Source organism: Protopterus annectens, chromosome 1.part2 (assembly GCF_019279795.1).
Source record: "Protopterus annectens isolate FY-2018-M chromosome 1.part2, PAN1.0, whole genome shotgun sequence".
NCBI classification, from domain to species: Eukaryota; Metazoa; Chordata; order Ceratodontiformes; family Protopteridae; genus Protopterus; species Protopterus annectens.
The window spans coordinates 722,119,922-722,145,741 of record NC_056727.1 but is presented as its reverse complement, the minus strand read 5'-3'; the positions used below and the strand labels follow the sequence as shown (position 1 = coordinate 722,145,741).

The 25,820-nt window shown below is 38.5% G+C and overlaps 1 protein-coding gene across 1 annotated transcript in view; it reads right to left on the bottom strand.

The window, feature by feature from the left end:
• Positions 1 to 25,820, bottom strand: part of LOC122792408 (kinesin-like protein KIF28P) — a 1,102,337-nt gene that overhangs the window by 560,644 nt on the left and 515,873 nt on the right. Inside the window, exon 10 of the mRNA XM_044060197.1 lies at positions 7,376 to 7,497. Within this exon, the coding sequence (XP_043916132.1) occupies positions 7,376 to 7,497 (122 nt within the window). The remainder of the gene's footprint in view (positions 1 to 7,375; positions 7,498 to 25,820) is intronic.

The following is a 25,820-nucleotide window of genomic DNA, read 5'->3' as shown; positions in this document are numbered from 1 at the left end:
TCTATTAATTTCATCCATTGTAACCATATGTTTATTAAAGTTTAATAAAAGAAATAGATTTTTAAACAATGTATTTATATTCATACTAAGCATAGATATATGCCGTGGGTTTACATGCCCTTTAAATGGAGATGTTTCTGACCGCCAAAATTTAACAATTGAGTATAAAAGGTGTGTTTTATAATGGATTAATTGTTGGTTTGAAAAAGCACTTGTTGCGAAAGCGCTTACCATTGTTAGTTTGAAGGATCCAATAAATCTACTTCGTTTTAAAGATTTTTTGAAGTTTTCCTGCTTTTGTCGTAATAATGTGTTTTGAAGAGTTTGCCATTGTTTGCTGTTTGGTCTGAATAGACCTGAACTCTTATTTGTTACAGCATTTTGGTATGTTTATCATCTTGAAGGCTTGGCGGTTCATTTTTGGTCTGAACAGACCTTGGTTTACATGAGATATTTGGTCCACCGCTAATATCTGCCTCTAAAGCCCTTCGAAGCACGGTTTGTGCAACGGAACAACAGAAGGGTTACTTATAGATTTTAGCTGTTGGCAAAACAGCGTGGAATTGCAACGTGAGGCAGTTTTTCAAAACGAACAGTTTGTTTATCTTTGGTTTGGTTGCTGCATTTTTTATTTTGCTACGGGTGTGTTTACAACGGGAGGTAGACTCATCCTAAAAGGACATTTTGCTTCACATTTGCTTGGTTGCTATACATTCTTTGGCAACGGGTGAACAGTGGAAATTTGTGGCCATTTTCAGCTGTTTGGACAGATCGTGAAAGGATTGTGTGAACCTATACAAAGGCAACTTTGTTTCTAACGGGAAGCCATTCTCGCTAGAAATATTGCTGTATCCTTATTTGTTACGGGTGTGTTTACATCGGGAGGTAGACTCATTCTAAAAGGACAGTTTGCTTCACATTTGCTTGGTTGCTATACACTTTTTTGGCAACGGGTGAATAGCGGAAATTTGTGGCTATTTTCAGCTGTTCGGACAGATTGTGAAAGGACTGTGCGAACCTATACAAAGGTAACTTTGTTTCCAACGGGAAGCCATTCTCGTTGTGTAATATTGTTGTTGAATGTTTTTTAAATTAGAACCAACAGGTTCATAAGAGCTAACACCAACACTCATTATACTTTATTTAATACATATTGATTTTATACTGTTGGTGTAACAGTCGGCAAGGTGTTTTGGCTGGTTTGTCTCATTTTTATTTTGTGTTATAAATGTATGTTTGCCTGTTTCTTATGTAATAATTCAATAAAGGTGGTAAAAATAAAAATAATACTTTAAATTTCAAAAAGAAAAAATCTTTCCTTAGCTACATTAGAAAACTAAGAAATAACATCCAACACTCCTCTGAACTTATTCAAAATAGCATTTTTTCTGACCTAATAGACTTTGCCAACATAATGTCAAACAAACTCAATACAACTTTCACCCAAGAGACAGCCATCCAAAGTTCACATATCCCTGAATCTCTCAAACACCCTCCTCATCACTTACGAACATGTACTGAAGAATACTTTCCAAGACCAAAAATACTTCCTCCATGGGACCTGATAACATGCCTGGCTGCAGGGGGCTTGAAGACTAAAGAAAAAAAGGGGTGGTGTCTTCTTGAAACTATAACAAGTTGCTTGGTACAAATGTAAGAAACATTTTACTGCAGTCAAACTTCATCTGTTACCACATATGTAATACTGGAATTTCATTAACAAGATCCAGTGTTACACCCCCACACCATCAGCATCTGCTGTTCACAATCCTTGACAACTTCAGAAAATATAGAAAAAAGGGTCTTTACCTTTGACATCATAGCAAGCTGCTTAATACAAATGTAACAAGCAGCTTGCTCCAGTTAAACTACCACACACTGTCACTGTTTTTTTTTTTTTGTTTTTTTGTTTTTTCTGCATTGTCCCTGATTGATTTTGCCTCATAATTTGCCCTGACCATCATAGAATTTTTTTATTTTTTGGTCAATTACTGTGGATTAGAGTCTGTCAGTAATGACAGACTTACGGTTCAAATTCTTCATAGAGTGCATGCAGATGAAACAAAAAACTATTATTCTTTTATCTGCTTAAGTAAATTAGAGCAATATTTAAAAACTGAGAGAATAAACTGATTTTTTATTTATTTATTTATTTATTTATTTAAATTTGTTGACCGGGAGTGTCCGACTGGACATGGGTCCATTTTCAGCGGAGGCCCGGGGAGAAAAGCTCCACAGTAAAATAAACAGACAGTAGTTACATTGGATTACATAGTGATTAACAATTTAACATAGAAATTACTTACAACATATTTACAGATGAAGAACATAGTACATCAGTAGACAACTAGAATCTTATCTGTGAAGTACATAACAGGCATTAACAAATGTAACAATGAGAAGTTCATGCTGTATAATAAGTACTAGGCTTATGAGCATCTGAGCTTGCTATCATCAAGGTAGTTAGTGGAGGTGAAAGAAAGGTAGTAGTTGGATGGGGTGGATGATATTAGAGTGGGAGTTGCAAGGGCATAGCCAGCATGTTTTTAGGTGCACTTTTAATAAAGTTTTGAAGTTGGTGCATGATGGTATGGAGGTAATTGTGGGTGGGAGTGAGTTCCATAATTTGGCTATGGCGCAAGAGAATAGTGCTTCACCAGCAGAGTTATTGGCTTTAGTGATCTGCAAGTGATTTTGTTGCTGGATCTTAGTGGTCTGGTGGTGCGATAGGGTTGGAGTAGATTCTGGAGGGATGGGACATTTAGTGGATGGTTTACTAGTTTGTGGGCGAGTGAGAGTTGATACCACTGAAGGAGGTGAGGGAGTTCAAGTCAGCCCAGTTCAGCAAGTGAGAGACAGTGGTGACTACGGTAGGATGCCCCTGTGGCGAATTTTGCGATTTTGTTGTAGCAGGTCTCTAGCTTGTTTAGATCACATTGCCTTAGGTTGGTATATACTGGAGAGGCATAAAGTAGGGTGGAGATAAGGTGGGAATTTGCTATTGAAATCTTTGCTGCTTTGGTGAGAAATTGTTTATTTCTTTATAATGCTCCTAGTTTTTTGTGGACTTTTTATGGTCAGGGATATGTGAATGTCAAATTTTAGTTTATTGTCTATTTCCACTCCTAGCAATTTGGTGTGTTCAGTTGGGTATATAGTGGTGTTGTCTTTTGCTGTGATGTTAAAGTGAGAGTTGTTTTGAGTATGTTTGGTGGGTTGGAAGATGAGTAGTTTAGTTTTGTTTGGGTTGAGTATTAATTGGGCATCGGATAACCATGTTTCAACAGAGGAAAAGGCTTCCTGTGTGACTTTTGCAGTTTGGGTAGGGACTGGGCTGAGCAGATGATGGTAGAGTCATCTGCGTATTGGATGAGTGTGCCATGTTTGGTGGCAGAGGCTAGATTATTGGTGTAAACAGAGAAAAGTAGGGGTCCAAGGATGGATCCTTGGGGAACCCCTATGGAGACAGGTAGTTGGGGAGATATGTCATTCTGCCATACAACGGATTGTTGGCGGTCAGACAGGTAACTCTGAAACCAGTTGGTGACTGATTGTGAGAAGGATAGGTTATTGAGGACAGAGATAAGTTGTTTGTGTGGGACCATGTCAAATGCTTTAGATAGGTCTAGGAAAGTAGCAGAGGAGAGATAGCCATTGTTTTTATGCTGAAGGATAGTGTTTGTAAAGGAGAGCAAGGCAGTGGTGGTGCTATGGTTTGGTAGGAAACCATGCTGAGTACTGGAAAGGAGGTTGTTAGTAAGGAGGTAGTGTGAGACCTGAGAGTGTATGCATCTCTCTAGTATTTTGGAGAGTGGAGAGAGAATAGCTATGGGGCGGTAATTGGTTAGTTCTGCAGAGGGTCCTCCTTTGTGTAGGGGAATTATATGTGAGACTTTCCACAATGTGGGAATGTAACTTTCTGACAGAGATCGGTTAATCAAGATGGATACTGGGTAGGCCAGAGCATCAGCTGCGATTTGTAGGTATTCACTTGGGAGGTTGTCTGCTGCTAATTTGGTGGGTTTAAGTTTAGTTAAGAGTTTTTTTATGTTGGAGGTAGGTACAGGAGAAAAAGAGAAGGCAGTGGGGAGATTACTAGTTGAAGGTGTGGGTTGGAGGAGGGGGTTGTGTTGTTTAGCTAGTGATAGTATGGTTTGGGTGAAGTGTGTGTTGAATGAGGTAGCAATATTTTCTGAGGAGTGAGGGATGTTAGGAGGAGGGGTACTGACTTTACCTGGGTGGAGGATGGAGTTTATGGAGGACCAGAATTGTTTGGGGATGTGTTGTGAGTAGTCTAGTGCAGACTGGTAGTATTGGAATTTGTCCTGTTTTATTAGCTTTTTGACTCTATTGCGTAGTTCTAGGAATTTCTGTCTAGCTGCGGGGGTTTTGGTTTTGCGCCAGTGCTCCCAGGCTTTATCCCTGTTTTTCATTTCTGACTTAGTGGTTTTCTGTAGCCATGGGGAGGGTTGTGCTTTGGTTCTGGAAAATCTTATGGGGGCATGGTAATTAAGGATGTTCAGGAAGGTAGTATTAAAAGATTCAACTGCGTCATCTAGACTGAGGTACTTTAGAGCATGCCAGTTACATTCTTTGAGGGATGAGATGAATGTGAGTGGGTTAAAGTTTATTTTTTTACGTATTTGACGATAGATGACAGGTTTAGCTTGGTACAGGTATTTTTGAGTAGGAATGTTGGGGAGTGATCACTGAGGCTATCTGATAAGCAGCCTGTTATATATGACTGGGGGTTCTTACTGACTAGTATCCAATCCAGGGTAGAGTGCTTGCTGGAGTTTTTATTTATCCTTGTTGGTGACTGGACTAGTTGGGTGAAGCCATGAAGGTGTACATGATGGGTTGGATTGTTGCCAGAACAGGATTGCCAGTCAATATTGAAATCACCTAAGATGATAGTTTCTTGGGGAGATGGTGGGTAGACCAGCTGAGGAGGTTTTCTAGTGGAGGGATGTTTTGGCCAGGTGGGAAGTAGCATCCAATTATGTTGATGGTTTTGTTTCGGTTAATTTTGAGGTTGGTATATATTATTTCTTCATTGCCTATTTGTGGAGCTGATGATTTTAAGATCTGGATGTTTAGATGTTGTTTAAATATTATAGCTACACCACCTCCTTTTTTGTTTAGCCGGTCTACTCTTAGTATGCCGTAACCTGTAGGGAGTATTTGCTCACTGGTAATGTGAGGTTTTAGCCAGGTTTCTGTCAGGACAGACTTATCTGGGGAGTATAAGTCTATGGTTGCATGGAGTTCATGGACTTTGTTGGATATACTTCTAATATTTAGGCTTAGTAGAAGGAGTCACGTGGCTTTCTATTGGCTGTAATATGGGAGAAGTTGTGGTTTCTAGTCTGATTTTGAGGATTGGGGTTGGAGATGGTAGGGCCAGGGTTGGGGTGGATGTCTCCACTTAGGGCTAGTTTTGATATGCATGAGATTATTAGTTTTCTCAGTTTTTGAATGTGTTTGTTTATAAGGGAAATTTTATGATTGTTCTCTGTGGGTAATAGGTATGGTGGGAGGGTTACTATGTTAAGTTGTAGGGATGCTTTACGTTTGAGTAATATAGTTGGTAGAATATGTGGGGGGTGCATAGGGATGGTTCTTGAGCTGGTGGGAGGGGAGCTGAGTATGGGTGAGACATGGGTGGTGGTGTGAGTAGTAGTACAGCGGTAGTGGTTGAGTGGGGGAATGATGGAGCTTTGGTAGGATGTAAGATATGCAAGGAGAGTGCATGCAGTGAGCAAAGGAAAGGTATGCTTGTACATGTCAGTTGAGGAGGTGTGATAGTAGAGGGAATATGGAGGAGGTAGTGTTGGGTTAGAGCTGTGGTTGGCTATTGGAAAGATGGGAGGGGTTTGAGTGCAATAAAGGTGGGACCACTGGGGGCGGGAGGGAATAGGGGGCAGGGTAGAGTTTATCTACTGCCTTGTGTGGTCACTGGCTTTGTGGTCGAGATAATATTTAAAAATTATCTGTGATTTTGGACATTTGTTCCCACATTATTTTTGCCTTTGTCCAGAATTCTTGAATACCAAATAGCATATAACTCTTCCCACTTTCGGTAGGAATTTGGAATACTACTCAAAGACACGATTTAAAAACAGAGTGACAAAAGTAATGGAAAAATATAAGCACTTTATCAAAGAGACAGTGTAAAATCTGTTGACTTGAATTAATTTCATTGCAAAATTCTACCACATTTATTTTTACTTCAGGAAAAAGGGAGGTATATATCAACTTTGGTAACTCTTTACTCCTTTTGTACATATAGTGCAGAAATAATCACTTAGCATTTCTGCTTTTCCATCATCATTAACTGTCAATCCCCCTTTATTTTATTTTGTTCCACTACCTTTCCAACTTTGTCATTTTTTTCTCCTTTATGTAGCTATGATGGTCTGATTTCCCTTTGTGACATAAATGCTTCTTTTTAGGCCTCTGGTCTCCTGACTGTCTTTCCTATTTTCATCTCCTTTAATGAATAATGTTCCCCCACTTTTGATCCTCCTGTGTCTCCTTATATGGCTTGAATGTTGTATTTCCCCTAACCTTTGATTGACCTCATTTGATAATCATGGTTTTTTCCCCTTCTTTTTGATCTGAAAATACTTAGCCCTACATTAACTATAGGTTGGGGATCTTAAGGCTTGCACTCAGAAATCATCCATGTATGCTGTAGTAGAAAAGGCTACTTTTACTGCAACTCTGGGATAACTGCATTCTCCAGAAAATGTATGACTAAGGTTACTGAATTCTTACACAAACAAAACAACAGCTACTACAGCTTAAATGAGTATGAGCAATATTCATGCACTAAAGTAGAAACCAGTACTTGTTATATAGAATACTATGAAAGTAACACTTTGACAACTGGCATTTACAGATAGAATCAGCAAAAGCTGACTCATTCATTTCAATTTTAACAACTGTAACATATGCAGATATGAGGACATGAGTGAATTGGAAGAGACAAAACGTTACGACATGGAATAAAAGTGCATGAAAATGAGAAGTGACTGCATCTGAGGTCAACAGGTTTCTTACCACATCAAGCAGCTCAATTTGGCCATCCTAGAATGACTGGATCAAATAAAGACAAGTGAAATGCAACCATGGCTAACAATCAACAGATACACAAATATTAAGTATTACAAAAGCTTCAGTTGAAGGTTGTGCGTTAGGCCCGGCAAGCCAGCAAGTAAAACTCTACTGCCAATCATTAGCGGACCGGAGTTCCGCTGTGGCGACTCCTAACCGGGAAAAGCCGAAAGACACAAACAAACTAACGCTTCAAAGCAGATGTATGATCCACTTTCCTTACTGAAAGTCACCACAGGTGGAATAGTCAGCGTACCTGAGTAATAGCAGCACACTGCTCCTCCCATTCATTCTGGGCTTCCTTGAGACGTTCTTCCCAGAAAGTCTGAACTGCCTGAATTTGCAGTTCATTTTCAGCCACTAATCGCTGAAGGTCTTCTGCAACAAGAAAAGCATATATAAGTTCATTGTATTCATACATTGAAGATCTAGAAGATGAGTACATTGCAGAAATTAATTATTTTGCTCCAAAGAAGGTAAATGAAACAATTCAAAGCTCATACTTATTATATAATTTTTTTCACTACAGACAGTACAAGAAGGCATAGCCCCCGCCCCCGCCCCAGCCATCTTATTCATTTGTGTTAACCCTAACCCTATCCCTATCCCTAAACACAATCCTGCACGTTATCATTTGAAAACCCTTTCCCAAATAGTACCATTATTCAGAGAAATGATGTCTGACGGCACTGCTCATTTTGTTCTTCTTCCTTTTTTTGTTACAATTTTACATAATCTGATGGCAAAATGACACTGGTTGTTTTTCTTTTTCATATGTTAATGTTGTGGGGTGTGGATAGTTTGTGTGTTTTTTTTTTTGGTATTGTGAGTTTAAGTATTTTGGTTGCTGGTATTGCTAGATGTTTGTATTTTGTGTGTTGGGATTATATGTGTGAGCTGGTGAATTTTGTGTGTGTGTGTGTGTGTGTGTGTGTGTGTGTGTGTGTGTGTGTGTGTGTGTGTGTGTGTGAGTGTGTATATATATATATATATATATATATATATATATATATATATGTGTGTGTGTGCATATGTTATATATTTTATATATATGTTTATATATATTACTCAATGTTATAAAATAGCTAAATTTGACACAGAGCAGGCCCACCGCTCTCACCATTGCTCTGCTCTCAAGTCGCTAAATTGGCTGGAACTACCCCACCTTCTCACCTTTAATCAACTAAAATTAACTCACAAAATACTGTACAACTTCTCATTTTCGCAAACTACATCAACACTACTTCAAGACTATATCCCATCTCATGACCTACACTCCTCTTGCAAGTATCTACTATCTATTTTCAAACCTCAAAGATCTAATGGGCTTAGTCTGTACTCTCACTGTGTTGCCAAATCATGGAATAGCATACCAGAAGCAATCAGACTTATACCCCGCTACTATTCCTTCAAGTCTAGGCTGAAAGAACATCTAACCAATAACTGGATCTGCCCATGTTCCATTACTTTCTAGCCCCACCTCTTTTTAATTCTTTAACCTTCTAATGTTCTTTCTTTATATTCTTAAACTAATCTTTATCTATCCCACAATTTATGAGCAATTTATGACTGAAATGTATTACCTAGTTCTCCTGCCAGAAAGAGTATATGGCTTTTAAGGCCTATTACTTACTTACTTACTGTGTTATATATTTTTCATGCATCATTATGTAACATGCATATTAGGAATGCTCTTCCATCTTGTATATAATATATGGTCAACTTTATTCCTTGCCTTATATTTTGCAAATTTTCTTTTATTGTATTCACAAATTGTACTACATTGTTATTGTCTTGATATTTGTAACCATTGTTAATTTTTTAAATTCTGTTCTGTTCAATGTATGCTGTGGAGTTTTTCTCCCTGGGCCTCCACTGAAAATGGGCTCATATCCAATCAGACTTTCCCGGTAAACAAATGTCAAATAAATAAATAAATATTTATAAAGTAACCAGCTAAACCCATTAGCCATAACTGTGCCTTTGCAGGGGTGACCTACGGGCATTGCTATCTGGTAGATTAATCCTTTGTGCTAAATTGTCAGTACAGTAATAATGTGTGTGTGTGTGTGTGTGTGTGTGTGTGTGTATGTGTGTGTGTGTGTGTGTGTAAATACACACACACAAAGTTTTACTGTTGAATCAATGTGTTCACTAAAATTTTAGTTTTCAAAAAAGTAGGGTCCAGTTGTTACTGATGACAGATACAACTGCTTTACAAACTGGGGAATATATGGATAACATCTAATCTCCCAGACATTTCTTTGATCAAACCTGCTTGCATTATTGTCACTAGAGTGATTATAGGGAATAAGGTCACCAACATATAGACACCCAGTATACATAATCTTCAGCTCAGAAATTACAAGACTACAATGGTATCTTCCTTCTAAAACTCATGTTTTCCTATTGACCAATTTCCTAACCACAGTAGTTATTTCAGTTATAATACAGTTTTTTGTATGTATGTATGTGTTATGTGTGTGGGTATCTGTATCTGTATATATATATATATATATATATATATATATATATATATATATATATATAGACATAGATATATATATATTTATGGTTTAATATCAAAGTGTGGAACGGCACTTAAACAAAACTGGGATGGTTGAATACGTGTTTCTCAGTTTTCGTAATGACATTCTGGAAATGTTCAAATCCCATTAGTGAATGGTAGTGTACATTCGCTAATATAAGATCAATGTTCTGACTGAAGATCGCACTACAGTGGGGATCGGGAAATTTACCCTTTTTCCTCACTGTAGAGTGATCTCAGAGTTGGAATATATAATATGCAGGGGGTGTGGGGGTGCAGGGGGACTTGCTCCCCCTGCAAAACCATAAAAACAGTTTCACCACAACAGCCTGAGGGTTTGACTCATGTCCTCATATTTTGAATAATTTTGAATGCAAAAGTGATGATTGCCAACATTCTGTTAAAACGGCATTACTAAATTCAACAAGGATATTCGACAAATTGATTACAATTTGCTGTTAATTTCAACATTTTGATAGTAATCCTATATATATATATATATATATATATATATATATATATATATATATATATATATATGTATATATATATATGGGTCCCCTTTGAAACATCTAAAACCCATAACATCTAATTTCATAACACTGAGACCAGAATATCTAAAACCCAAACATCTAAAACCCATAACATCGAATTTCATAATATCTAACAGTACAAATCACTTGAAAATAACATCCCCTCCACATATAACGACATATAATGACACCAAACTACCAAACACACTTTTTACTACATTTCTGCAGGTGGGGTTGATACAGTGGGGTTAGGAAATTAACTTTTCCCACTGTAGTGCGATCTTGGAGTTGGTATATTTAATTTACGGGGGGGGGTGGAGGGTGGAGCCCTCCACATGGGGGGTGCAGGGGTGCTTGCCCCTTTGCAGAAACATAGTAAAAAGTGTGTTTGGTAGTTTGGTGTCATTATATGTGGAGGGGATGTTATTTTCTTGTGATTTGTAGTGTTAGATGTTATGAAATTCGATGTTATGTGTTTTAGATGTTTTGGGTTTTATATGTTCTAGTCTCAGTGTTATGAAATTCGATGTTATGGGTTTCAGATGTTTCACAGTGGACCTATATATATATATATATATATATATATATATATATATATATATATATATATATATATATAAACTCAGCAGTGGTTCTAGCTGATTGTCACTGTTGAAATGACACCCTATACACACACACACACACACACACACACACACACACACACACACACATATATATCTATATATCTATACATATAAATATATATATATATATATATATATATATATATATATATATATATACCACATTGTGCTGGATGAACATCCAATGAACCACAGACCAAAATGGGAATGTACACAAACTGTATTTATTAACCAAAATAAAATAAAGAAAGTAGTTGGTTAAGCACTTTCGTACCTTTACAACTTGGGACTTCTTCAGAACAATAGAAACCTTAATCAGCCAACATTTAAACAGTAATTAAGTAAAGTCATGTGACAAAGCGACACGTAAGTTAAAAAAGAGCAGAAGTACTGTCATTGTCATGAAAAATATCCTGGACAATAAATAGTGAATAATACATATAAAAACGTAAAAAAATATGTAAAACTTCATACTAATAAAAATCAACCCATCACAAATATAAAAAAAAATAAGACTTTTGAAGTGTGTTGCTGTTTGTCTTTCAGCTTTTCCCGGTTAGGGGTCGTCACAGAGGAACTCCGGTCTGCTAACTATTGGCAGTAGATTTTTACGGTGCTGAGTTGCCAGCTCAACGCCCAACCTTCAACGAAGGCACGCCCATTCACACATGTCTTTCGGAATGCCACTCGACCATGGGGAGGACATGGAGACTCCACACAGAAGGCACTCCCCGCACTCCAGCCTTGAATCGAATGGGAGAACCTCTTGCTGTGAGGCAACAACGCTACCACTGCACCACCAAGACTTTTGAAGTGTGTATATAATTGAATTTAACTTGTAAATAAAATAGTAGAACAATACAGAGCATAATTAAATATTTATAATTTATCAGCTCTGAATTTTAAAATAGATAAAATAGAAATTTGCTCGTTCAAACCAGAGGGAGCAAAGGCATTAAGTTTTAGTTGCCCTAAAGCTCTTTTATTAGTATGAAGTTTTAGGCATTTCTACACAACTTTTTTGTGGGTTTAAACACACACATACACACACACACATACACACAGACATTCACCATTGAATGGTAGTACATTATTGAATGCAGAAGTAGTGTTATATTTAAACTCTCAGTGGTGAATGATTATCTGTAATTGTGTGAATTGGCCACTTGTAATTCATTTCCACTCTATTCCCAGCATATGCATTCAGCTTCCTCTTTTGGCTTTCTTTTTTTTTGCTTCCCAAGCTTGTGAAATGTGCTCTAAATCTGTCTGCCATCTGTCTGATGGCTTTAAAAGGTCACCTACCTTTTTAGTTTTCTATTCTCCTGCAGGTCACAAATCTGCAGCAAGTGCTTCCTGCATTCCTTCTATTTCACTGACTCAATGCTTGCTGCTAATGACCATTTATACTTTGCTGCTGACTCAGAGCTGATCAAATTAAGGCTAAATGTCTTTTTCCTGTGGTCATTATTCTAAAAGCAATCTTAAGTCTTACTACTAATTCAATGAATTAAAACTTACAACTGGTTCTATCAGTTTTTTTCTGCCTAAAGATTGCTTTTAGAGTTAAAAAAGAATTATTTTTCAGACAGTGAATAACATCCAGCTAATTAGGGGGAGGAGCTGAGAAATAGCATTCCTCATTTAACTAGCAATATTTGAAGGCATCTTTATTTAGCTGGAGTGCTCGTTTGACTTACTTGCTGTTCTCTGCCTGTCTATGATCTGTGCCTGCATTTGACTTGGTGGCTTTTGAGTTGTCCGCTCCTTCTATAAATCTGATTTTGGACACTCCTCCCAGTCACATCTCATCAGCTCATTCTACTGAGTACAGAGATATCATTTGGGAAGGCCCACCGCCTTAGTCTCATAAACTTGAATTATCTTCTGTTTCCTCCCTTCCCACGTACTTAAAAATGCACTTTATTCAGCTGCTTTTACTGTATCTGTGTTTCTTCCTACTTTATTTTGTCTTTTGCTACTTATTCTTAAAGTGTTCAGTTGCATTTATTCTGCTGCATTTATTACTGCTTGTTAGCAGCCTGATTACATTGTAACTCTTATTCTAAGCCTCTTAGTTTTGATTTAAGCACTTAGGCTTCAAACTAGTTATCTTACATAAGGAAGGCTTGTGGTTTACACTACTGTGGCAGAAGAGGTGACTTACATTCTTCTAAGTTGGGAATTGCTGATTGAAGGCTTATTGTGTTTGTTATTCTAAAAGTGTCTTACTTCTGGTTTCAGCACTTGGGCTTCAGGCCAGTTATTTTACATTAAGACAGTTTGTGGTCTACACTCTTGTGGGAGGAGAGTGTAGCCTCTGCCCTTCTGAGCTGGGAATTTCTGATGAAGGTTTATTTTGCTGTTATTCTAAGTGTCTTTGTTCTGATTTAAGTATATAGGCTCCAAACCAGCTATTTTACATTAGGAATGTTTATGATCTAAACTCTTGTGGCAGGAGACGATAGCCTACACCCTTCTAAGCTGGGGAATTGCTGGTTGTAGGCTTATTGTGCTTGTTATTCTGAAAATGTCTTAGTTCTGGTTTAAGAACATGGGCTCCAAACCAGTTATTTTACATTAGGAAGGTTTGTGATGTACACTCTTGTGGAAGGAGAGGGTAGCCTTCACCCTTCTGAGCTGGGAATTGCTGGTGAAGGCTTATTGTGCCTGTTATTCAAAATGTTTTTGTTCTGGTTTGTGGTCTGCATTTTTGTGGCATTATTGTCTAGATAGATTTTTTTAACTACTAGACCATCTAGTTGGCTCATAGCTGAGCGTTTCTCATCAAGTTGCTTTTCTTATTGATTTGTTTAATATTTAAGTTTTCATCACTCCTCCTAGTAGATCATTGGCCATGGATATGCACTTCCTGACTCTCTGTGGCCAGTCTGATTGAGATGATTCTGAGGCATTGTAGTACATGCCTCATGTACACTGACAACCCAATTATTCTTAATAAAACATATAGTGTATGTGAGAGGTGCAAATACACTTTAATATTGGAGGCAAAACTCTCTCATACAACCAAAACTAATCCTATAGAGGTTGTCAGTGGCACTTGTACCATGCCTACTGCACAGGATAAAGACCCTTCACATAAAACTACTTGTGCTGAGGCCCTTAGAGGTAACCTTGTTAAAACACTCAGACCTCCTGCACAGTACAATCAAAGAAAGGGTCCTCAGCCATCTCATAAACACTCCATTAAAACACCACCCACAGCTACACATAGAAACATTGTATCCATTGCCTCCACTGCTAAGCCCTTAAGGCAAATTTCTACACACCCAGATTTCCTTGATATTGGTTATTCTATACTGAGGCACACTTATGTCCTCCTCACCAGACTGAGTAAGGAGCGAGTCATGGTTAGCTGCCTTTCTGGGGCTAGGATCCATCAAGTAACACATGTATTCAGGTCATTGAATCACAGGTACCAGAATGATTCTGTCATAGTCTATGTGAATGTTAATGACCTGAGACATACCTCTCTTGACTATATTAAGTGAGACATGATCGAGTTCACTGATTATGTGTCTCACGCAGGTATGAGCCTAGCACTGAGCAGCAGACTACCTTTTCCAAGGATGATGCCACATTACCAACAGAAAATGATTGATTTTAACAATTGGTTAGCTTCTGGTGTCAATCCATGGAGGTACAATATGTGATAGTCTGGGAGGACATGGTTAACACGGTTGACCATGCTGCTTTGCCAGGAATGGTCTGCACTTATCCTCTCTAGGCTTTCGGCTATTGGCAAAGACCTTTTCAAGCCCAATAGTCCCTTTTTAGGCAATGCCAAACTGATAATCCAACTGACTTAACTAAACTTATGTAGGAATGTCTGAAGGTGGTACTGCTCAATGCTAGAAGTCTTAGCAAGAAACTCTACTCCCTGCACACTTTCCTCTCCTTGGAGAGTGTAGACATCTGTGTAGTAACCTCTCCTTGGAGAGTGTAGACATCTGTGCAGTAATGCAGACATGGTTTAAAGTCACTGAGGGTACTCTAGCAATGCAAGGTTATAATGCCTTTCACACCTTTGAACCAGATACTGCACAGGAGGGAACTAAAGGTGAAGGATTGTCAGTCTATATTAAAGTTAATCTCACATCCAGATTAGTTAAGGTGTATGACCCACTGGAACTTATATATGTGCAACTCACCATAGAAAGGGTGCTGTACCATATCCATGCAACATATAGATCTTCATCCATGTCACAGGAAACCCATACCACCTATCTCAATGTACTTAAGTCCCTCACTGTTCATACTAATACGATATTCATTGGGGATCTCAACTACCCCTCTATAGATTGGGAATCCTACACCACTTCTAATGCACAAGCCCAGTGATTCCCAAACTTTATTATACCATGACCCCCCATTAATATTCCAAAACGTGCACGCTGATTGGCCAGCATGCACATTGTAAATTGACTTATACTAATGGAAAAAGGTCCAGTTGCCCAGACTTTTTCCATTAGTATAATTCTCTTTTAAAACACTGTCTTGCTATGTTAAAAGAGTTTAACATAGCGACACAGGTTTAAAAAAAGCAACGTAGATCTCCGTTGCTTTTTTTAAAGCTGTCTCGCTATGTTAAACTCCTTTAACATAGCAACACAGTGTGTAAAAAGCAACGGAGATCTTGCTTTCTCAGTTGCTTTTTTTTAAACCTGTCTCGCTATGTTAAATGGGTTTAACATAGCGAGACAGCTTTAAAATAAGCAACGGAGATCTACGTTGCTTTTTTTAAACCTGTGTCGCTATGTTAAACTCTTTTAACATAGCGAGACAGGTTTAAAAAAAAAAAAGCAACGGAGAAAGCAAGATCTCCGTTGCTTTTTACTGTTTCGCTATGTTAAATGGGTTTAACATAGCGAGACAGCTTTAAAATAAGCAACGGACATCTCCGTTGCTTATTTTAAAGCTGTCACGCTATGTTAAACCCATTTAACATAGCAAAACAGTAAAAAGCAACAGCGATCTTGCTTTCTCCGTTGCTTTTGGCCACAGCTCTGATGTACTGCGTAGGCATGCGCAGTACATCAGAACTGCCGCGGATACCAGACAGCTGCGGAAGGGCAGCAAAGAGGCATTATACAATGCCATTATTTAAGAAAAGCAATTATTTCTTTTCTTAAATAATGTCATAGTATAATAGCAATAACCCACTTCTGGGTGTGGGTAATGCGGGATTTACCCACGGTTGTCTTTGTTTGGTCCCTCAGGCTTCACGCTCAGGACCAAACCACACCAACCGTGGGTAAATCCCACATTACCCACACCCAGGCATGGGTTATTGCTATAATAACAACATCCTGGAACAGTTGGTGCATTCTACTACCACAGTTAAAAGAATCCTTGACCTTGTACTCATGAACATGGCAACTGGTGTTCCTCACCCAATGTAATATCTTCACTCATCAGATCTGACCATAAAACAGTATTACTTGAAATAAAAAATTAAATCTGGGGATCCAGCAAAACCAAAAACCTTTAGGAACTATTCCAAGGCTAATCTTTCTCTCTCTCTTCTAAGCAACACCTTGGCTAAATTCTAAGCACCTCAAACCCAGTAAACAACATAGAATGCACTGAGCTATTTACAAAATCTCTGTACAGCCATACTGATAGCTGTATAGACCAAAATGTGCCCACTCATATTAAGAATAAAACAAACTCAAGACAAGCTACCACTCATGGAATCATATTATCAATCAGTTATACAACAAAAGAAAAAAAATCTTAGCCAACTGTAGGAGGGAAAAAGCAATGCATACTAAAATCCCATGACCAATCTAAACAGGCAGCTGAGAGGGTTAATTAATATTTCAAAGGTTAAATCTGAAGTAAAAATAGCTTCTCAGGCAAAGGACAACCACAAAGCTTTCTACAGCTATATCTGTAACCTCAGAGGAAATACACAACAATGGGGTGAACTTATTGTAAATGGAATCACCCACACTGAACCAAAGGCCATTGCCAACCTTTTGGCTGACAGGTTCAGCTCAAATTTCTCCCCATAGTCCAAAGAAAATACCACATAACACAATCCTCCCAACTGTTGCTACAGAACATGTCATTAATGCACTTTCCAAGGCCAAAAACACTGCATTGATGGGCCCCAGTAACATCCCAGGACATTTAATAAATACAATGAAACATGACCTCTCTGGTCCACTTGAATCACTTTTCAACTCGAGCTATCAATCAGGTTTTGTGCCTAAGGAATGAAATATGGCTACAGTCATTCCCCTGTACAAAGGAGGTCCTACCACTGATCCAGGTAACTACAGGCCCATAAGCCTTACTAGCCTCATAGATTCATAGATTAGTACTAGGCTATCTGCCTCTGTGGGCTTTTTTAAGCCTAGCCAAGTATCTCTTGTGAGAATCAAACCCTGCCCCTTGTGTCTGTAAGGCAAACACCTTAACCATAAGGCCAGCCTCCCACCCTCATATGTAAGGCCATGGCAGAATCATCAAGGACACGATAAATGAGGACATAGGTAACCTGCAAACACTGGGCCCATCACAGTTTGTTAAGAGAAGGTCATGCCTATTAAATCTAGTGAATTTTTTTGAGAGGGTCACAAAAGCATTATATGAAGGTAAGACTGTGCACACAGCTTACCTCGACCTGGCCAAGGCTTTTGATACAATACCCCACTCAGGCATTGTAGACAAGCTCACTAATTTAGGTATAAACCCTTTTATCACCCACTCGATAACCAAAAGGCTCTCTGATAGGACCCAGGAGGTCAAAATAGGTGAAGTCACCTCCACCAAGAGGCCAGTCACTAGCCAAGTCTCCCAGGGCTCCGTATTGGGCCTGCTCTTCTTTGTTACCTATTTCTCTGAAATGGAAGCAAATGCTGAAGGTTTATGGCTGAATAAGTTTGCAGATGATTGCAATCTGCCAGCTATCAACTCCCTTGCACATACTAGCATTTTTCAAGAAGGTCCATCTCTGACTAATAAATGGTGCCAAAGCCATGGACTTAAACTCAGTGTTAAGAAGTGCATAATTGTACCCATTGAGAAATCAACTATCCCTGCTAATTACCATATTGATAATACACCCCTAAGAGTTGACCCAGTTGTTAGAGATCTAGTTACGCATGTGGAAAGTTGCCTTACCTTTGATCACCACGTGGCCACAGTAGTGAGGAAATCCTTTTATGTTGCACAACTTTTAGGTAAGGTCATGGCATCTAGGTCACAAGAGGACATTATCCCACTGTACTCTGCCCTTATCAGACCAGTCATAGGTAACAATTCTCCCTTTGGTATGTACGTGACCAGGCATATGCAGCAGCTAGAGTGACCTTTCAAAAAGAATACAAGGTGTAACAAGCCTACCTTATGCAGGGCTCCTTAAAGCCCTTTCCCTCTACTCAGCCTCCTATAGATTGCTGAGGGCTGATCCATGCCTGGCTTACAAGCCATCTACAAACCTCACACTTATGAATCTCCTACATATTTCTAAATCAAAAAGTACCAGAAATACAAGGTCTAGGGACCTGAATTTTGTCTGTGACTTAAATGGAACATTCTGGAGAGACAGATATGTGTCCCAGAGACTACCCCTCCTATGGAACAGTGAAGCTGAGTTTGTCTATTACCCAGTTTAAGCACAACCTAGACAAGTGGATGTGTAATAGGAAATTTGCACCGGGACTGGCACCCATGTCCTTTATGGACAGAGGTAGCTTGTAAATGCCTGGCCTCAATGTCATATTTGGGTGCAGGACATCATTATGTTTTCAGGAAAACTTGGCTAGGCTTAGAAAGACCCCTTGGATCATTAGGCTAATAACAGTCTATGAATCTAGACATCACCTACATTGAGTGCTGTTCTCCAGGTTTTTAAATACAGCTATACTCACCATACTATAAAGGCTATTATTCATAGTTTGGGGATTCACAAAGGACTTATGGTTATCTGCGACTATACAGATATGCAAATAAGGTGCAGCAAAAGTAATTTGTGATGAACACAGAAAAGTGACTTTTTTAAAACACATCCACTTCTTGCATAAGAGTAAAAGGATCTATATTAGAACATCTAAGTTTCAAAACTTCAAATGTTCTAATATCAAACCCTATTCAACGAAAGCTGAAAATATTGAAGCAACAGAAAACCAACTTTTTTTCATAGGGAAAGAATTTGGTTGCCCATTTTTGTTGCTTCGGTATTTTCAGTGCTGTGGTGGAAAGTTACGGGTCAGGTTCAGGTAAGTGTGCAATTGAGTGCGGGTTAGGTATGTGTGCGATTGTGTTGACATGAGGGTTAGGGCGGGTTAGGTGAGTTTTCGTTAGGGCACGGGTTAGGTATGTGTGCGATTGTGTGGACGTGAGGGTTAGGACGGGTTAGGTGAGTTAGGGTTGGGGCACAGGTCAGGTAAGTGTGCGATTGTGTGGACGTGAGGGTTAGGGCAGGGTAGGTGAGTTAGGGTTAGGGCACGGGTGAGGTGAGTGTGCGATAGTGACGGACCTTAGGGTTAGGGTTTGGGTTAAGGTAAGTGGATAGTTAGTGGTGTGTGTATAATTTAGTGTAGGGTTAGGTGTAAGATTTTAGGTGTATGTGTGTGGATTGCTGTTTGTTTGGTGTGCTTGTGTTGTGTGTATGTGTTTTGGAACAGCGAATTTTTTCCTATGGAAAAAATTCGCTGTTCTGTATGTTTGATGTTTTCAGCTTTCACTGAATAGGGTTCGATATTAGAACATTCAAAGTTTTGAAACTTCGATGTTCTAATATAGACCCGAGTAAAATGTAGGAGTCCTGATGTCTGCAGTCCCTTCCAGATAAGGTTACCACCCATCCCGTTGTCAGCGAGACACACATGGGTTGAGCTGCATCATCCCGTTGCCTGCTGTGGAAAGTAGTGGGAGTTGAAAAGTCCTGCTTTTCAATCAAACTGAATTGCCATGGAAAAGCCACAATTACTTCTGGCTTTTCCATGGCAATTCAGTTACATCACCAACCCGGACCTTCAGTCAAAGCTGCTGCCTGTTAGGTCCGGGTGCTGTAATTTGTGCAGCAACTGGCTGCAATTCATGAAAGGGGTGGGGATTGGGGCAGGAATAGCCCTGCAAAGATTGTGGCTGTAGGAGTGCTTTGTTTTAAGCGCTTCTACAGCCACTAAAAAAAAAAAAAAAAAAAAAAACAGATTTTTTTTTTCTAACAAGCCAGCCAGTCAGCCATCCATCCATTCTTCCAACCAGCCAGCCAGTCAGCCATCCATCCATTCATCCAGCCAGCCATCCATCCATTCATCCAGCCAGCCATCCATCCATTCATTCAACCAGCCAGCCATCCATTCATTCAACCAGCCATCCATTCATGCAGCCAACCAGTCAGCCATCCATCCATTCAGCCAGCCAGCCAGCCATTCTTCCAGCCAGCCATCCATTCATTCAACCAGTCAGCCATCCATTCATGCAGCCAGCCACCATCCATCCATTCAGCCAGCCAGCCATCCAGCCATTCATCCAGCCAGACAGTCATCCATCCATCCATCCATCCATCCATCCATCCATCCATCCATCCATCCATCCATCCATCCATCCATCCATCCATTCATGCAGCCAGCCATCCATCCAGCTGCTACTCCCACCAACTAGCTAGCCACTCCAGCAGCCAGCCAGCCAGTTAGCTAGCCACTCCAGCAGCCGGCCAGCTAGCTACTCCAGCAGCCAGCCAACCAGCCACTCCAGCAGCCAGCTAGCCAGCTAGCTAGCCACTCCAACAGCCATCTGTTGTACCCATAACAGTATCTCCTTCACCGCTCCTGTGGTGACGGCATGGTAGAGGATGTGGGCAGTGTCATATTGGCCACACCCCCATGTCCCAATTTGGCCCGCTGAAAAGGTGGCAACCCTACTTCCAGATGATATGACTCATACCTCTCAACATACTTCTCAACTTGAAATCATGAAAAATCTGGACAAAGGCTGATGAAAAATAGGTACAACTGGCCAAAAATCTGTTCACTGATCAACATAAAATTTGCATACATAATTATGTAACCATACCCACTATGGTGGAATTGTGGGATACCAACTTTTAAACACAAACTGAAGAACAGACAAAATATGGTCACAAAACATAAAACAAACAAAATAGTGCTTTATTTATAGTATTTGAACTTATATCAAACTTTGAACTTGTGCAAACTGCAAAACTAAAATACAGTTTTCTTTTTTTAAAAATAAAATTAACTGCTTCAGCCTTCTACAACCAGAAAATAAATGAGCTGGATTTAAAACAGAGGAAATCAGAAAATAGGTAGTACAGACTGAATGCTTTTTGGCAAATGCAATCAGTTCTTTCAAAGCAGAGAAGTGTAGCAAATTACCTTTGAAACACATTTAGGCTCCTGAACTAACATTGCCTTTAGCTGTTTTTTTAAAATGACACTATTCTCACTTTGTCTAATTTTCTGAGATACATTTCTACAAGATTCAGGGACAATTTTAGAAAATGTTTTTCATTAGTGGTAAAGATTAAAGGGAGGTCTCAGTAGTTTAGTTTTCATGTTGTCTCTAAATGAATATGATGTAAATGTAAAAATAAACTTAATTTGCAAAGGTGCACAGCAACTCTCATATAAAAGATTAAAAGTCAGACATTTTCAGAAAAAAAATATCTCCTGTAGTAAATAGTAACCATTTTTTAAGTGTGTAGCAATGATGTTCACTGGGAAGGGAAAAGATGAACCTTAGAATTTTGTTTTTGGTGACTTGCAGTATGTGGGTTTTGTAGTAAAAGTAGGGCATTTAATGGTAGGCAATATTCTCTTAGCAAAAGAATATTAAAGTTTGTTAGGACCCTTCGCTGCCCTTGAAACTCACATTTATTGAAACACCATTGAAACCCACATTCAGAGAAAATGCATCTGGCCAGTGGTGGGTAAAGATTACCTTTGGGCTGTTTTCAAATCATTGGCCCCTTCCACACATTATTTAGGACCATGCAAACATACGTGTTCTTTTGTACACCGCCCTGATTGTATTAAATTATATTCCTTATACAATACAGCACACTTGTTACAAGGCATTTTAAATTTATTGTTTTGAACATTTTTCCAGTAAGCAATGAAACAAAGTGTATGAACTAGTAATGACAAAACTGCCTAATTCAGAAAATTTCCATCATAAAAGTCTACTCAAACTTTTGTCATTACAATCCACCAGTATCAGTAAGTATGCACAATCTCTGCAGAAGTAAAACTCATCTAAATAATTCCACATTAAAGAGATCTGTAACTAATAAAGAGTTTGCTGCTAGCAAACACCATCATATTTCATTGCTTCATCTACAAATAGTGTCTGTTGCCCTTGAAGAATAAATTGCCTATGTTACATTAAAAAAAAATAATAAGCTAGTAATATTGCAATAGGGACTGGATGGCAAACTGATAACAGATTCATAGTTACTAGGTATTCCCACCAAAGAGGACATTCTCAGGACTGCAGTATCCACCCCCTTTAAAAGTACAACACAGTACAGTAATCCATCTACGTACTGTGGGAGTAGAACCAACAGCCTTCTGCGTCAAACGCAAGTATACTACCTGTTGTGCTACTAACAACACAAACAGACTTGACATAACCAGCACTAAACTTCTCTCCCGCTGAAGAACTATGCAGCACAAGAAATTTGAAAAAAGCCAAAATTCATTGGGGGGGGGGGTCAAAGGCACAAAACCAGGGACACATTTTAAACTTTGCTTGTATAATTTTAGAAAGTTGCTAGAATATAATGTTTTGTGTTACCTTTGTTTCCTGAATGATAGGAAGACTGAAACTTAAATGGCTATTTGCAAGAAAACCAAAAATTTTAAGAGGAACAGACCAAAAGTATGAGCCAAACATTCCTGACATTCTGTGAAACTTTGGACAGTTGAGAACTATGGACTTAACTCCTTGAATCACAAGTGGTGGTGGTATGGGTAGAGAATTTAGACTCTTGCTCCTTGTATCTAAGATACAGGTTTTGAGTCTGAGTAACCCTACCCACCAGTTGTACCTAACTGGGGCATTTTACAGACACACACACACACACACACACACACACACACACACACACACACACACACACACACACACACACTTCAAACAGCAACACACTCGAGCTCACACACACACACACACACACACACACACACACACACACACACACACACACACACACACACACACTTCAAGTAGCAACACATTCAATAAAATTAAAATAAGGCACCAAAGTTACACACTGGAGACTATCCACAGTAATTTTATTACAAAAAAAGAACGATAGGTGAGCAGTCAAATGCCCTGGCTAATCACATTTTGAACACAAATAGCACTCATTGCTTTAAATTTTTGGTCTTACAACAAATATTAAGGACAAATAGAGGTGGGGATATAGAAAACCACACAGAAGAACTAGAACAAAAATGGATTATTAAGTTAAATGCAGACAGATACCTTGGTTTGAATGGCTGTACCTCATTAATTCCTTGCCTCAAGGCAAGACGTCTTAAACATTAATTATAAGTTTTTGTTTTAACATGTTATTAAGTTTTATGTTTTTTATACTAAATTATCTTATGAAAAGCTTTTATATATGGTCTTTTATATATAATAGTAATGATGAATATTTATGTCTTCCCTAGAAACATGGATATAGATTTTTAGGTTTGTTTTAATAATTATATAGCTTGCTATGGATTTGTGCCAACAGTGTTTAATTATTTGATAGTATTGCTTTAAGTGTTTGAAATTACATTGATTGCTTAAGTATTTAATCAAGCATGACCTGTACCAACACTGTCTGATGAAGCAACATTGAGTTGTGAAAGCGCTCACCTATCATTCTTTTTTTGTAATAAAATTACTGTGGATAGTCTCCAGTGTGTAACTTTGGTGCCTTATTTTAATTTTATTGTTGCATTTTTGGGCACCTTAGTGTACCTGCAGCCGGTTGGGATTTGTATTCTTGTTTCTTGTTTTGCTCGGCCAAGGACACACTGTATCTGAAAAAATATGGACATGGATATTAATCAAGAATTACTTGAATGAACATAGTCGATTCTTGAAACTTTTGGATGTTCCAGTGAACCCACTACTAAACACTGAGGTACAGACAAGTGTAATGGACATTGCTTCTGGCATGGAGCAGATGCTTGAATTTCAGTTACAATATAGAGGGCTGGAAAACCTTCTATATAAATATAAAAGACTACAATGGCAATGACTGCATTTGCAAGCTTCACTGAAAGCTAAAGTAATTCCTCGTGGTTTACGCATATTAAATATGCCTACATATGGTAATTCATAACCTGATCTTCTACGCAAGTGGCAAGAGTTGAATTTATCGTTTAGCTCCAAATACATGGAGCTTCTCATAGAGTTCTTTTCACCACTTGAGACAGAACTAAAAACAGAAATTGTAGCCTTAGGGAATAGGATATCTGAAACTTTTTCTACTGCCATTACTTTGAATAAAATGGGCCAGTTGCATGAAAACATCAGCGCTTATGAAAGGAAGCTTCAAAATATTAAATTGAACAAACTAAATAGAGATAAACTCGATTTTAAAAATAATAATGTTTTCTCATGGCCGAGGGACTCTATAAATAGAACTACCTCCCAGAATCCCGTTACTACGAATGTAGAGAGTAGTAGGACACTGAATACTGGAACACAGCCTTCCACTTTCGGTTTTCGTGCTAACAGCTTGAGCGAAAGCATGGCAGTATCAGCTATGCAAATGAAAGAATGTGTTGGTACTAGCATTTCTGCCCCTAAGTTTGCATCGTTTGCCTCAGCAGTGAATGGAGATATATCTGTATCGAGTGTGGATAAGAAACAGAAGAATGAAGAGCAAAAGAACACTAGCAATACAGGTAAGACTCCTATAGGCAGTACACAAGCTAATGCTAAAGATATTAGCGTTTTTTTAGACAATCCAAAAGTGGATTCAGAGCTCGGGTCAAAAGCAACCCAATTATGGGGAAAATAACAAGGGAACACCAAATGGACAGAACTGTGCACTCTTCGAAGAAAAGGAGGATATAGAAAATCTTATAGTGAACATTTCTTCTTTTATTTTAACTAATGAACAGAGCAATTTGCTTAATAAGGGTTTATCCTTTATTCCTGCCAGAAAGGCAGACATAACAGAAATTATCACAGATTTGAAATTACTTGGTAGAAATCTTTCTTTAAAATGTATATTTCCGAATAATAATGATGTGAATATTAATGTATACAAGAAACCTAGTACCTATATACCCCCTATTCCTCCAGGCATACAAAGATTCGTAGATATTTGTGAGCATGCTTTTAAAGAAGTATATACCACTGATTTGAATGGTTGCACTTTTTATAATCTTACTGCAGAAGAATATAGGGCTCTAAAGGAATTACAGAACTTGCATTCCCTTGTTATAAAGCAAGCTGACAAAGGTGGTAAAGTTGTTTTAATGGACAAAGATCTATACATTAGCCAGATGAATGCTTTGTTATTAGATAATTGCATTTATCAAGCACTAACAAAAGCAGCTGTAACTGCTATCATTGATAAAGTGTCCTTTTTAGTGTTTGACTTACTAATTACGGGATTAATTGATGAACCTTTGTTTAATTATTTTTCAGTACAGAAACCTCTAATTCCTAGAATATATGGCTTACCCAAAATCCATAAACATATTACTGCCCCTCCTATGCGTCCAATCGTATCAGGAGCAGGTTGGTGTACTGAGCCTTTATCGATTTATGTAGAAGGTATTTTACATGAGTTTTTAAGTGGTTGTCACACGATTCTTAGAGATACGAATATGTTTTTACAGCGATTATATGACAGGATGGAAACTGTTAATGATGATGAAGCATTTGTGTTTCTTACTATGGATATTGAATCTCTTTTCACGAGTTTCCGAATGTATGGGGAATCGATAAAATAAGAGAGTTCCTTAACATAGATAGGAAGCT